This window comes from Cheilinus undulatus, linkage group 22 (genome assembly GCF_018320785.1).
Source record: "Cheilinus undulatus linkage group 22, ASM1832078v1, whole genome shotgun sequence".
NCBI classification, from domain to species: domain Eukaryota; kingdom Metazoa; phylum Chordata; class Actinopteri; order Labriformes; family Labridae; genus Cheilinus; species Cheilinus undulatus.
The window spans coordinates 8496238-8511969 of NC_054886.1; the positions used below are offsets into that span (position 1 = coordinate 8496238).

The 15732-nt window shown below is 41.0% G+C and overlaps 1 protein-coding gene across 2 annotated transcripts in view; it reads right to left on the reverse strand.

The window, feature by feature from the left end:
• afap1 (actin filament associated protein 1) overlaps nt 1-15732 on the reverse strand; it is a 79148-nt gene that overhangs the window by 46489 nt on the left and 16927 nt on the right. For both annotated transcript variants that reach the window (XM_041779198.1, XM_041779197.1), the window contains exons 2-3: nt 10295-10423; nt 8157-8239 (exon numbers count right to left, since the gene is read on the reverse strand). In XM_041779198.1, the coding sequence (XP_041635132.1) occupies nt 8157-8239; nt 10295-10423 (212 nt within the window). The remainder of the gene's footprint in view (nt 1-8156; nt 8240-10294; nt 10424-15732) is intronic.

Below are 15732 nucleotides of genomic sequence, written 5' to 3' on the forward strand. Positions count from 1 at the left end.
AAGCTGCAGGTCTACAGCCAATGACATGGCAGTTGTCTCAAAGAAGAACCCCACATCTGAAGAGATGGTAAGCCATGCATACATACAGGAGGCTATGTGTGAGGTATGGTCTACATTTGAATACAAAGCTTTGGCCGGAAGACATCCTTATCCTCGAAAGTGCTCCGAAAGGAGGGGGTTGTCTGATTGGAAAAGAGCAAGGGCGAGGAAATTACCTCCAAATAGGACCCAGACTGCTCAGGATAACGCAATCGGGCTAGTGTGTATACAGTACATCCATCAAATGAACACAGTCCTGAACGCTGGTAAACTTGTACTGGGTCTGTTTGGGGGAAGCCGAGGGAGGAGAGGAGGAAGGGATGGAGGGGCGGGGGGTATGGCACAGATCTCCAACATCAACACAGATGGAAATCATTTGTGTCTCAACAAGAGGACTGGGCCACATTTTCTTTCTGCAGAGCTGCTGAGTCCATGTACAGCCCATAGGATACAACTAATGATTTGACTGAACCATTATGGATAAAAATGGTGGAAATTTTCAAAAGTATTTCCTCGTCTGAGCACCTTAAGTACATAAAATTGCTACTTGTCTCTCAATAAATTATTTAAAGGGAATAGTTGGGGCTGGCAAGCACAAGATGATTTTCAAAAACATAGGAGGCCACAAACATCAGGACAAACTGTGAAATTTGGATAGAAAATTAGCCGATGCAATTATCTAGCATTTTGTTATAAGCCTTCCACCATTAGCAGCTACTGTAGCTAGTCAATGGCTGCTGCCTTCCTGTCAGAGTTTTTCAACAGCTCTGCCCCCAAAATAAACATGAGAAGCTTAGCGGTTAGCATCTTGCAGGAACAGCGTAGCATGACAGTGTTTTGACATAGAAAATGTAAATAAAGTTGCATGTAGGCTGTTGATGATTATACTAGGTGATGAGTAACCACATTTAGCATGATGTCAATTCTCAAAGAGGAATTAAGGCGGCTGGAGCTGGTGGCCAACTTTAGCCAGACTCTACTCACATACCAGCCACACAAAATAAACCAACTGACACATCAAACGGTCTGTGCTTTTGTTAAATTTCATCTTGGTGGCAGCATGAGGGGAAGGATTCTACCTTACTGTACATATACGGGCATGTAAACACCACTGAAGTGGAGTTCTGGCTTGGACGTTCCAGATTTTAGTGATCTAAATAGTGTCTCTGTGCTTTAAAAGGTCTAAAGCAGTGTTGATTTCGTTGAATAAAACTATGACTTCTTATGTTCGACAACAGCATTTTTCCCATGAGAAAGACTCAACTCAGATTAGCAAAAAATAAATCTACGACGACTAAAACTGACTAAAAGTACGTTTATTTTTTGTCAAGACGACTAAAACTAAAATGTGATTTAGTTTTCAGTGGACATTAGAAATCCATGATATTTCTCTTCTGTGGGTAAATCTGTCAAAATACAGTGCATCTGTAGCTATTCAGCTGTAGAAAGCAGGGACCCCAGGATTGCAGAGTGCTAGAGCACACTACTTTGACTTGGTACCACATTTAAGCAAAGGAATAAATGCTTGGACTAAAAGTTAGGAATATAAAATGTGAGGACTTTTTATGGACTAAAACTAGACTAAGACCATGAGGGGAAAAATGACTAAAATGTGACTAAAACTAGAAGGCATTCAATCTCAAGACTAAGACTGAGACTTAGATGTAGAAAAGTTCTCAAAATTAACACTGGTCTAGTGGCAAAAATCCTACAGTCTAATTATTAACTAAATTTTTCTGCAGTTGTCAGGTGATGAATCATGAATTGTTTTTAAAGAGGTGTTGAATTGCTGCAGCTGCTGCAGTGCTGCAGCTTCACATAGTGGTCAAAAGAAGCTGGTGTCCAAAGGTCTCTGTGATCTCCGGGCCTCCATACCAGATATGTGTTTGAAAGCTCTGAGCTGCATGAATGTCCTTGGAGGAAACATTTTTAATATTTTACAGGGAACAGCAAAACAATCAAATTGGCACCACACTGTTGAAGATTATTTGGACAAATGTGCAGTTACTCCAAGCCTTGAATTGGACAACAACCCTCTAATTATTGTAGAGAAAAATGAGGCTCAAAACCAGGCTTAAAACAATCCAGTTTGTTGCCAATTCTAATCAAAATTAGCTACAAACTAGTGGCCATTTTTTGCTATTTTATGTAAAGTATATGGACAAAAGCCTCCACTCTTCTTTGAAGGATTCCCACAAGAATTTTGAGTGTTTCTGTGGGAATATGTGAGCATTCATTATGTAGAGCATTCATAATGTCGGGCAGTGATGTCGGACGAGGCCTGGCTCACAATTTCCATGGGTTGAGGTCAAGTTCCACACTGAACTCATCAAACTTTGCCTTTATAGTCCTTCTTTGTGCGCTGAGGCACAGTCATGTTGGAATAGAAGAGGGCCCTCTGTAAACTGTTGCTACAAAGTTGGAAGCATAGCGTTTTCCAAAAGGTCCTGGTATGCTGAAGCATTAAGACTGGCCTTCACTGGAGATAAGGGGCCTTAATGCCAGTGGGAGATCAGAACTCTTCAGCTATGGCATCAGCTGAACATTGGTGGTTTTTATGCCCTGCTCTGTGATTTTATGTGGTCTGAGTTGCTGCTGTTCCTTAGTGCTTCACTTTCTAATAATACCACTAACAAGGGTTGTAATTTCACAAACTGTCTTAGAGCAAAGGTGGCGTCCATCACAGCAAAGTCGCTGAGCTTTTTAGAACGACCCATTAAGTATCACAAATGTTTTCAAATGGAGACTGCATGGCTTGATGCTTGATTTTATACACCTGTGGCACCTGACTACCGATCTGATGCAGATTTAGACAAAATTACACTAGCTGTTTTAGGATGTGTAAGAAATTAATGTGCATGGGCCACATGGAAAAACTCACTTGTTTGAATCTTGTGACAGCGTGAGGTGTGAAAACCTCCAAAATATTCCTGACACAGCTGGTTAATTTCTGAAAGACTTGCTTTAACTGTGTTGGTTTTCACTGATGTGGCTGTATTCTATCTTCATTTCATTTTTCAGTACTTTTATTCTAACTTCTCGTCAGCTGAATGGAAACCGTTCCCGTGGCTGAGGCAGGGAGCTAGTCGATGACAGGACAGTATTTCATGCCAAAGACAAAAGAAAAACATTAGTGCGGTAAATCTCACATGTGAAAAGAGACAGAAAGAGATTCTCTGAGATTACAGTGAGATCTTGTCACACTCTGTGGTTATCACAGTCTAATTAGAGACACATCTTGTTTTGGCATGCCTGAGCGCTATGATGTCTGGTGTTGCTTGTAACACATTGTAAAATAGAGCCGTGATTGTCTTCCTCGGAGTGATTTATGAGGTGAGGGTCGTGGAGAGGATCAAACTCGACTTAAAAAGATCCTGGTTCTCTTTGTTTTAGTAAGTGTCAATGAGCAAAGACACAAGTGTTGATCATTTAAAGACAGACAGAGAGCTCTGCAGCTATTGCTAAATCAAACAGGCCTTTCAGTCACATATTAATTATGGAGTGGGAAGTTTCCTCTAGCTATAGTCTCATCTTTACTGGTATACAAAGACTGATCAAAGGAGTTTACAGTCTAATTAGCCATTTGCATTTTACTCAAGTCTGTGAATACCTAAATGTGCAATATGTTGAATGTTTGTTTCTTCAGTTAAACTCTGTGGTTTCTGTTAGCTTGTTAAAAGCAGAGCAGTCTGATCCTGATAAACCTAAAATAGGAAACTATGACTGTCTATTAGATTAGTGAACATCCTGCTGAGTCTCCTGATCCCTAATGACATTAGAGAGAGAGAGAGAGAACCTCGCTGCATTCATCACTTCACCTCCTGTTTTTCTACCTGTCTTTGTGTGCTCCTTACACAACAGCAAAAGAGGATTAACATATTTGTTTTAGCACTAAATGTTTAACTACAATCCATGCATCACAGTTTACCTCCATATAAGATGATTCTGACACTACTTTTGTGAAGCAGACAAAGTTATTTGCAATCAAAAGTGCTTTGCAAGAGAAAAGAGGATAAAGTGGCTGACACAAAGATAGATGTTGGATAGACTGATGGTGCCATTTCTTCCCACTTTTGGGTCCTGATCCACCAGGTGGGAACCACTGATTTTCACTGGTAAATTTTGATATCATCAAAGATTCGGAGAATCTAGAGGCAAAGCCGACATCTAACACTAAAATCCATTGACCTCCAATTTCTTCAGACAGAACTGGCGTCATGCTCATGTCCCAACTTTTTGGGGCATTTAGGTTTGTGCATATTTTAAAGTTCAGACAGTGTGTGAGGTCCATGTTTGGATTCATTCTCCTTTGTCTTAAGCGCACAGGCAGCGTTCACCATCTTAAATCAATTAAATTCTTAATTTATGATCAGTGCGATGACTCTGCATCATCACTTAACATCTAAAGCTGCCCCGTAAATCCACCAGACAACTCTGAAGTAATTATATCTTATATAACACTGAGTAATCAAAATGGCCTCCACACACAGGGGCATTGATGGAGCTCCTAAAGCCACAGGCTCTCGGTCTTGCAGAGTGTCGGTTTGGCTCACCACTCAGGCTTGACGGGTCACAGACAGACCGTGGCCAAGGCCGTCTCCTCCTCCTCCTCCATAGTCGTCCGTTCTTCTATCAGATCTCTCATCTCTATTTATTACACTCTCTCACCACCAATAACTCATGACTGATGCTGAATAAAAGATTCAACTGTAAATTAACTGTATTCAGAGCCCTAAAACCTGCTTCCTCTGCTCTAAATCTTCTCCTTTGTTTCTTTAACTCCCTACCCTCTTTATCTGGAGATCTCCTCTCTCTCTCTCTTCCTTAACACGCCTATGTTTGAGTCCGGTCCTGCAGGCTGGAATTTGTACAAAGAATGGAGAGGGTTTTTTTTTCCTGCCTGGACAGCGTGTGCAGAGGTCAGTGTGGAAATGTGATGAATGGTAATTTCAGAGCAGACAGACAGCTACACGGAGACGGAGAGCTGGAAGGAAATAAAAGACAGTAGCTGAGTTTCCATCCAAGTATATTTATGAGAATTGTACTTTTACTGCCCTCATTCTGCACATCCTGCACATGTGTCACTTTTTTAAACATATCTACGCCATTTTTCCACTTCATATGACTCAATCTTGTAACAATCTGCTTTAATATAGAACTACCCTGATCTGAAACAGCATATTTAGTGATATTAACCCTCCAGGGTCCCCACAGAAAAACATCCAACAAATATCCAACAAAATCACACAAAAAGGATCCCTGCAGACACAGACCTATTCTCTTTAAAAGCTTTTTAAACTAGAATCAGCTGTTACATCGTCCCGTTCACAGTCACCAGACTCCACTTACAAAAACCTCACTTAATCTAGAAGTTGCTGACCTACTGCTGCTTTGATCAGTTGGTTTGTTCATGTTATTAAATGACTGGCTAGTTTAAAAATCAAACCCAATATTTGTATAACACACAATAACACAGACAAACTCAGTGATTGGGGCAGCAGGAGAGCAGCCACTACTGTATTCTCTGAGGTTCAATCATTGTTTTATCCGCGGGGTCTAGTTGATTTGAAAAGAGTGATGTATGGATGGTTTTTCTTCCAAAAACAAAGCATTTTGCTCCTTAAAAAATGTAATGTCAGAAACCTATGATCATAATTTAAGGTTGGACTAGAATAAATCAATTTTTCCAATACAAATTTTAGTAAGTTTTAGTCTCTTTTGGAGTCTATAAACTAAAGATGCTGATTGATAATTATAGACTGATTTTCTTTTTTTAAAAAAATTGCACGTTAACTTGAGACTTGAGTTGAGAGGTGTTTTTTTTCACCTTGTGTTCATGTAAGCATCCAGCTGCATCATGGGTATTCTTGTTAGATTTAGATTTTAATTTGATTTATTGGCATGAACAGATCAGTTACTCCCAAAGCAGTGTAAAAAAATGCATTAAATATTTAGACATAATACAAATTTGCATACTAAATAATTCCACACATAATCAATGTATAATGAAATAAATCTCATCCACCTCCACTGGCTACCGATCAAGTCCCTCATCAACTACAAAATCCTCCTCCTGACATACAAATCTTTCCATGCCCTGGCTCCTCAGTACCTTCCTGATCTCCTCCATCAATACACACCATCCCGCAACCTACGGTCTTCAGACACTGGCCTACTTTCCATGCCCAAAACCAAACTCCGAACCTATGGAGACAGAGCCTTCAGTGCTGCAGCTCCCACCCTCTGGATCACTCTTCCTGCAGACATCCGTAGCGCTCCGTCTCTGGACATTTTTAAAAAACGTCTCAAGCACCACCTGTTTACCACAGCCTACAGTCTTCACTAAACCAGCCCTTACACTAAAGCGTCCTTGGGTTTCTTGAAAGGCCCTATATAAATTCAAGATATTATTATTATCATTATTATTATTAATGAGACAAAAAAATAAGACTAAAAATAATAGAAATTAAAAAATAATAAGAAGAAATAAATAATTAAAAATAATAAAAATAAAAAAATAAAATTCAGTTTGTTTGTTGGGAAGAGACTGAATGGTTGTCCCTCTATTCCTCTACTCCCTCTTCTATTCCTCTATTCTTGTTAATATATTTGCCTATGCATTAAGGTGTTACTGGAGAAAAACTCCAGAGGGAACACCAGAGAAGTCAGGCTGTTTGCAACTACCTCATGTGTGTAATGTAAACTACAAACATGGAAATACTTGAGGAGGTTACTATAACGTTAATTCTGAGATCAGAACTGACAGAATATTGACATAATAGTAACATAAGAAGAACTCAGACTGATTCCTAGAGGAATTTCTCCATTTACCTCCACATCCTGAGCATGAACAAAACCAGGATATAGCTCCTAACCCGGATACTCAAGTCCATGCAAACAGGCCAAAACTGTCCACTCAAGCAATCCCAAAACTTGCTGTATCTTTAGTCATTTAGAGCCTACGAATACACAAAAAAACTGGAAATCTTTCATTTTGATATTTTGGTGCATATAGCCAGGCATGTATTACATCTAAAAGCAACATTTGCATGTTAATGAACGCAAAAAAATGATTTGCTTTCCCCAAACAACTTGTATCTTGTGGCGAAGCAGCAGTGTTCTCAAATAACAATAGCTGCTATAAACAAAGAAGAGGATAGAGAGAGGAGAAGCATCACGCCTCCTCCTCTCTGCTTCAGTTTTCCGGGAAACGTCTGCAGTGATTTCCAGACTCATACTGGGGTCACCGGAGGAGGCCGAGGCTGCGGACTGGTTCTAATTACAAACTGCACTGTAAGGACTTGTGTTTTTATGTGAGAGAGAGAGAGGATGTAGAACAAGGTGTTGTGGCTTATTGTTATGGTGGGACGGCTGCTTTCTATCAGAGGTGTCTGCTCAGACTGTTTGTCCTCATGTTGGCACGATGCACACTCCTCATATCAATCCGAGCACTCACAGACACTCATGTCAGAGCGGAGATGCTGCAGTGAATGTCAGGGTGATGCAAGGCGCCGTGTGAGACAGGAAAAACACATTGAAGCCATGACTCGGCCCCTACTGCTTAACAAGAGGCTGTAAAAGAGGCTGAACATGGCGCACATGGTTTCCACGTCCTGTTGTATTACTGCAGCTGACACTCATGTGACTCAAACAGCTCAGAGGGATGTTTAAATTTCAACTGAATGGGTTTTAAAGAAACTTGTTCCTTTTGGAGCTGGGGATTGAACCGCAATGTGTCAAGAGATGAAGCTGACATGATATTCTTGTGGTGGGTATATTGCACTGATTTCTAATAAAAAAAGGTTGAACTTTTCATATATAATTTCTTGAACTTGAACTCCTTATACAGCTGCTTTTATAGAAAGTGGGATTAATCTGCCTTATTGGCTGAAAACTATAAAATACAGCATGCAAGATATGCCTCTGATACCTATTTTTCAATTAAAAGTTGTCAGTGCCATCTATTCACCAGTAAAAATGCTTGAAGTCAAGGTCAAAAGTACAGCTGCCACCATTACCGACTGTATGTAACCTGATGGGACTTCGTCTCAAGCAATCATTTGCTCCACAAAACTGTTTTTATGAGATGCTGTAAGATTAAAAGATGAATGTCTTACCAGCCATGGGTGAGGGATCTCAGGGAGCGGCATCTGAGGCGGAGCCGGCAGACCGCTATGGATCTCTGACTTGAACGAAGGCTCTGAGATGTAAAGAAAAAAATGACAGAGAATAAGACAAAAAGATCTTTAACATAAAATTGGTGGGCATTAAGATGCCAAAATTTATTTCAACAGGAGTTTCAAGAACTTAAATATAAAAAAAATTAATTGTTAGTGTCACTTGACACCTTAAATCAGAAGTTCTGAATGGGGGGGTCAGAACCCCTTGGGCAGTGGTGCCCAAACTATGGCCTGGGGCAGTTTATTGCAGTTTTTTCAGGACTACATTGAGACAACACTATAAATAGTAATAATATTAGCAACCAAAATAACAAAAAAAACCCTTGATTTATAATGCCCTAATGGATTACAGCAGCGAATAGCACCAATGATGTTCTAGGGCGGAGCCAGCAGTAGCCAGAGCTGACCAGGGCCTCCCCAAAATCCTTAAAATGATTGGCTATTTGGCTCATCCGCCAACAACTAGCCATTTAAGCAAGCCCAACCACTGAGCATATCTTAACCAACATTAGATCGATTTTACTAACTTTAACATCAAGGTGGGAAATATTAAAGTGGCCCCACCATCCTTATATATTTCTGTATGTGGCCCCCAATGGAAAAAGCTTGGACACCCCTGCCCTTGAGGGTCACGAGACAATGAGAGGAGGTCGCCAGAACCCTTAAAAATACTAAGAATATTTTTAAAAATGATTTCATTAAAATATATGCATAAATTCAGTAAAATAAAACATGGTAATTTGGTGAGATTTATGCTGAAATCAAAGTAAGCAAAGAGCTGTTAAAATCAAGTCTGCAGACAGATTTGGCTGTGCTTCTGACAAACCGAGAGAATGGGCCCTCAACAGCTGTGATTTTATTGATGATATCAATGCATGTGTGTGTCAAACTTATTGGGTGGTAATGTTAAGTATTTGTAGCACTTTTTAAATGCTTTTCCCACACAATTTTCCAACTATTGTTTCTGATCAATTTTTGAACAATTTGGATGCATTCTTGCCTCTTTTTTTGTTCACTGATTTTGCCTCATTTTAACCAGTTTTCATCACTTTTTCCTACCAGTTTTTACCACTTTAAACCCATTTTTTCCTAATTCTCCTTTTTGTTGCCTCTGTTAACCCCTTTTAACATCCATTTTCCCCATTTTAACCACATTACACAACGTTTTATGCCCATTTTTGCCTATTTCTCTGCCTCGGTTAACCCATTTTTGCCAGTTTAACCTTTTAACACCTAAGCCTCTGGACTCCTTTTCTTATGTTAACCATAAAAGGCCCAGAAAATGTCCTGAGAAAAGAGTGAGTGGTTTTGCCCATTTTTTCCCAGAGTACATACAACTTTTAGTATCTGGCAGTTATTTACAATTTACTGCATGTTAAGAGTATTTTAACGGTTTGAAATTAAGAAAAGAAAAAGGAGGGAATTTGATGTTAGAGTTTTAGCAAGAAAAAGTGGAATTACAATAGTAACCACATGTTTGCTGTGAAGCACAACTTCTTGGCTTTCAAAAACTGTTTTAATTCTTCCAAGAGAACAAACTGTCACATTTATATGGTAATGCAAAAAGTGCTTTCCCAGTACGTCGCCGGCGAAGTACTGGGTTTTAGAGCGTTTAACCAATTACCCCAAACTTTAAATCAAACATGCCACTTTTCCCCCTATTTTCATAACTTTGATCTTAATTTGGCCTCTTTTAACCCATTGTAATTCTGTTTTCAAGAAAAGGGATTTACATTAGTAAGAAGCCCCCCCCCAGCAGCCTTGTCTGCACATGACTATTCTTGAATGTGCATGGCTGTGTTCAACCAACTTCAGGTACAGTGGGGGTCCCCTGTCTCTGGCACCTTTATTTTGGGGGTCATGGGCTGAAAAGTTTGAGAGCCCCTGCCTTAAATAAACGTCCTAGCAGCACAAGAGTTCGTCTATTAGGGCTCTAATCACAAAAAAACGATCTTGGGGAAACTGCATGCCAATAAGAAGCATTTTTTCTGCAGGTAGTTGATCATATAAGCATTCGGATGCTTGTGCATTGTCACAGAAAAGTCTTAGAGTGCTCGAAGGTTTTAAGATCTCACCTTTATCTGAGAGGACTCTGTGTAGGATGTTGGACAGGTGCAGCTTCCTCTCTCTGACCCCGGCGCTCAGATACTCTCTGTCCAGCAGGTCCAGGAACAGACGGAGCTCACACACCAGCTCCTCCATCGCTGCAACACAAAAACAACATTTATTTAGGAATAGTCTTTAACACACCTCTGACTTCTACCATAGATTGTTATAAATGCAAACACAGCAACTTAAATTATAGTTTAAGCAGTGATTAAGGTAGTATTGTAGGCAGGCCATTAGATGAAACAGGTGAAAGTGAAAACAAAGTCAGAACTTCATGGAGGCATGCCTGCTTAAGAGTGAGCTGCTACTGCATGAAGAATACAAAGAAGCAAATCACAGCTCATTAATCAATCCTTTGTGCATTTAAAGTGATGTGAAAGCTATTTAGTGTTTAATCTAACATTAACCAGACACTGACCAAAAAAATTACAGCACTGTTATCCAACAGGCCAGTATGCAGCCAGAAGGAGACAGAAAACAGAGCTTCAGTCGGTCAATCAATCAGCCCAGGACAGATCTGGCAACCCTGACGCACATATCAAGGTAGAGTTACAGCTTCTAGTGGAAAATACAATCCAGCCTCCACTGAGAGAACAAAACAACAGAAGAACCACGTGTATGGAGAGGCTGAGATACGCATGCACACCTTCACATGATCATATCAGACAGATGGTTGTGATGCGGATGGCATCACATCCAGGCTCCACACTCTGCAGAAAAACAAAGATAACACAGGGCCTCTCTCACTCCTGAGGGTCGGGGCCCTTTTCCGAGGAACTGGAGCTGACAGTCGACATGTGATGGTATCAAAGGTGACGACATCGCAAAGCAAGCAGATCGAAGGGGGGAGTAGAGATGAAGATGATACGTTTATTTTATGTCATTCAACCCTTGTGAACTGTGTAAACGCTGACTAAGCTGATGAGTTCTTTGTAGTCATAGGAAACGTCATGCAGATATTACAAGATAAACATCAGATTTAAGGGTCAGTGCATGGGCCATTCCTAAGGCAAGCTACACACCAGATGATTTTCATGTCAGCATTATCAGCGCTTAAGAATCCTAACACCATACTGCCATCTAAAGAAATTCAAGAATAGATGAGAAACACAGTCATAAACACCAATTTGGAAAGGGGTACAAAGTCATTTCTACGGATTTGGAAGTGCAGTAAACCATGCTGAGAGCCATTAACCACAAACGGGGAAAACCTGAAACAGTGGAGAGCCTTCACAGGAGTTGCCAGCCTACCAAAATGACTCCAAGACCCCAGCCAACTACAGTGAGTGACATTATCCACAAATAGAGAAAACCTGGAACAGTGGTGAACCTTCCCAGGCATGGCAGTCCTACCAAATTTACTCCCAAGATGCCAGCCAACCACAGTGAAAGCTATTATCCACAAATGGAGAAAAGCTGGAACAATGAAACCTTCCAGGAGTGGTCAGTTGACAAAACTGTCTCAAAGACTCCAGCCAACAGCAGTGAGAGCCATTATCCACAAATGGGGAAAACCCTGAACAGTGGTGAACATTCCCAGGAGTAAGCTACCAAAATGACTCCAAAGCTCCAGCCAACCAAGGTGAGAGCCATTATCCAAAAATACAGAAAACTTGGAAGATCGGTGAACCTTCCCAGGCTTGGCCAGCTCACCAAAATTACACCAAGACTCCAGCCAACCAGAGTGAGAGCTATTATCCACAAAAGGGGAAAACTTGGAACAGTAGAGAACCTTCCCAGGACTGACCAGCCAACCCAAAAATTACTCCAACTCAAACCATCAAAGGTGAGAACCATTATCCACAAATGAGGAAAATTTGGAACAGTGGCGAACCTTCATATGAGGTGCCAGTCAACCAAATGGCTCCAAGACTCCAGCCAACCACAGTGAGAGCCATTATCCACATATGGGAAAAACCTGGAAAAGTGGTTAACTTTCCCAGGAGTGGCTGTCCTACCAAAAGGTCTCCAAGACTAAAGCCAACCGCAGTGAGAACCATTATCCACAAATGGAGAAGATTTGGAACAATGGCGAGTCTACACTGTAGATGTTTACCAACATATTAAGAGTCCAGTTTTAGACTGTGACAATAACTTGACTTTTCTTGACAGCACATAAACACGCTGATTGCTTGCATGAAAAAGGGCTGTTAGTGCAAAACCCAGTACCTACAGAATTCCTTTAAGAGTGATGACCACACTGGCAACTAGAAGAAAGTGTTATGTCATCACCCTAGTTCAGGCTGAAACTGTGGAGAATTTTCCATTTCTTTTTTTTATTTGTTTGTTTTCTTATGAAAATAATGTATTCATTTCACAAAGCAGCCTTAAGGCTCTACAGCCAGTAAATCCTCATAAATCGAAGCCCCCTCACCCCCTACCCTAGCTGGGACATGTTCACATTTCTAACATAATCATATTAAACTGACTCTCTCCACATCACGGCCAGAAGCACAGGAGGTGTACTAATGTGACCCAAGTGTTAGATATCTCAGCGGTCTAAAACAAACCTCTCTCCAGCTGATCCACGTGTTGGACCCATAACTCTGTAAAAAGACAGGGACTGGATGTTCCTGCTGCTTTCTTCCAGGTGATGCAATAAACCTCCCCTTCCTTCTGAATACCATATCTGAACAGAGCTCACATGTTCCTGTTAATAACCAAGTACAGGTGAGGCTGAAGGAGAAGATGCATCCAAAACTTTCATCGTAGAATCAGAGAGTTTTCATGAGGAATTCTCTGGTTGATATTTATAAGCTACACATTTTCAATGCAACAGTAAGTCATTTTTTTATAGCAGCAGGAGGAGTTAGCCTATCAGAAAGCAGCTCTTAGGCTAGATCCACCGCTATTTTCACACATTCCTCACATAATCGAATTATCCTGCAGGAGAGAGGAAGGGGAATGTAAAGCAGACAGCAGGGTGAAGGTGGGTTTGGGTGGGGGGGGGGGCTCAAGTGGAGAGAAAGTGAGATAAATAAGGAACACTGAGAGATGAGAAGTAATTAAAGCATAAAGACAGAAGCAAAACTAGTTTACATGATTTTTCCTTTTGAATATGCTGCAACTGGCATCTAACTAATGATCTTATAAGATGCTAAAGGGACTTAATAAAGCACATTTTCTGAGTGGTGGATAATATATCTGTGTGTTTGTGAGAAAGGGTGCAGCTGAGCCACAAAGTTCTTCTCCTAATAAATTGCCACATGCAATGAAGTAAAAAAACGAAATGCTGGATCCTCCATCGTCACCCTTTTTTAGTGTGTTATGCTTCAGACAGTGAATTTATTGGCAAGCTGCACTACATCATGCTGTCAGGCTGTTATACAGCCTTGCTATCTGACTTACATTGCAACCCACCAAGTAATGTACAGGTGTCTGACAACAGCCATAACCTCCAATTTCCACATACTACGCCTGTGAAGCAAATCTCTCCCTCTTAAGCCATTCAGAGCAGTTCCACTGCCAAAATGCATCAATCCACGTAGAGCAGATCAATGCTCTACAAAGCATCAATGCATGGACGCCTGATCAAAAATCAGCACTATAACAACATTACGTCTTATCATGCTCCACTGGAAAAAGGTCATCTGGAGGTCAGTGGGTCAGAGCTACAACAGTGCCATTGATGAGAAAAACTTAACTTTTGAGAAAAAAAGCCATAGAATTTCACATGAAACCACACATCCTTCACAGTAAACACCATGCACACACCATGACGTCTTAAGTAGTTTGCCTTTTGATCCAGCATAGGGTGCTCACAGCGCAACTTGACCATTGTGTGCCCTCTTGACCTCAGTAAATAAAGACAGTTGTTGCAGCAAAGTTTACAAAGATGGAGTGTGATGTTGAGGGTGCTGAATGAGTGGACAGTAACACATAAAACAAAGACACCTGAGCTCCAGGCTCGCTAGAAAAGCCTTTGTAAGGGTTATGAAGGCATGGACCGCGTTATTAGAAAGGCAAAATAGGTGGCAAATTCCTTTGCTTGTGCAACTTCATTTGCGTTCCTGCCATGCTTTGGCCCATTTCATCCTTCTGTGCCAGGGCCAGGGAAGCATACCCACACTGGTCAAATGTACTGGACTTTAGACTCAAACTCGCCCATGCACGGTACAGATTGCCTAGTGTGAGTGCGCCCTTAGACAACATTGGTCTCAAAGGGTTCAAGAATTGAACCTGGAACAAATCAAAATAACATGCACAATGTGTTTAATTGTTGTTGCTGCTCCTTAAAGGGGACATATTATGCAAAAATCACTTTTTCAGGCTTTTCCAACAGAAATAAGCTGTGTTCCTGGCCTGTTCACAATCCCCTCAGGTACCAGAAAAATCCATTCCCTCTCCCCCTTTCTTTCTCCACCTTTCAGAAAATGTGTGCTGAAACAAGCCGCTCTCAGATTTTATACCTAGTGACCTCACATGGGGCATAAGCACCCGCCCCAAGGTTTGGTTGGCCCTCCCCCACGTGGGGGAAAATTCCGCCCTTCTCTACTGATCCTCTCAGCTACCAGCTGAGATGCTGGATAGCTCAGTGGGTTACCCTGCTGACTATGGTCCAGGAGATTGATGGTACAAATCCCAGTCAGATCCTAAATTTTGGATAAAAGTGTCTGTAACATCAGGAGTGCCACATCCATTTCCTGAGTTCCATTTAAAGCCACAGACATAGAAATGGATCGTTCTGAGAAGGGCTGAAACAGAGGGGGTTTTAGACATGCAAAAATCCAATACTGGAGGTTTTTTCAGCAACAAACTTCATAGGCATGTTTTGGGGACCTCTAAGGACAATTTGAACTTGTCTTAAAAGGGTAAAATATGTCCCCTTTAATGTGTCAAATTTATTGACTAAGTTGAAATGCATGCACGGAGGCAGATTAAATAAATGTGAAATCATGCTTAATAATTGCAATGATCATCACTTCAGCTTTAATTGAGAAGAGGTTGGAAATATGACTTAAAGATCAAATACTTTACCCTTTTAAAACAAGTTTATATCGTTCTCAGAGGTCCCTAAATCATGCCTGTGAAGTTTGCTGCTGAAAAAACACTCCAGTATTGTATTTTTGCATGTCTAACAGTCCCTCTGTTTCAGCCCTGCTCAGAACAAGCTGTTTCTGTGGCTTTATATGTTAATTAGCTGTCTGACTCCACCCCTGACACTACCCCTCTCAAGAAATGGATTTGGCTTAATGGATGTTGCTCTCCTGATCCTCCTTTCAGCTTGCAGTTCAGATCGGGAAAGGAGGATGGGACTTCCTTCCAAGCAGGGAGGACTAACTTAACCTGGGGGCGGTGCTAACTCCCCAGATGATATCATGAGGGGAAAGACTGGCTTGTTTTAACACACATTTTTCTTTTCTGATTCTTGAGGCGATTGAGAACAGGCCAGGGGCACATATTT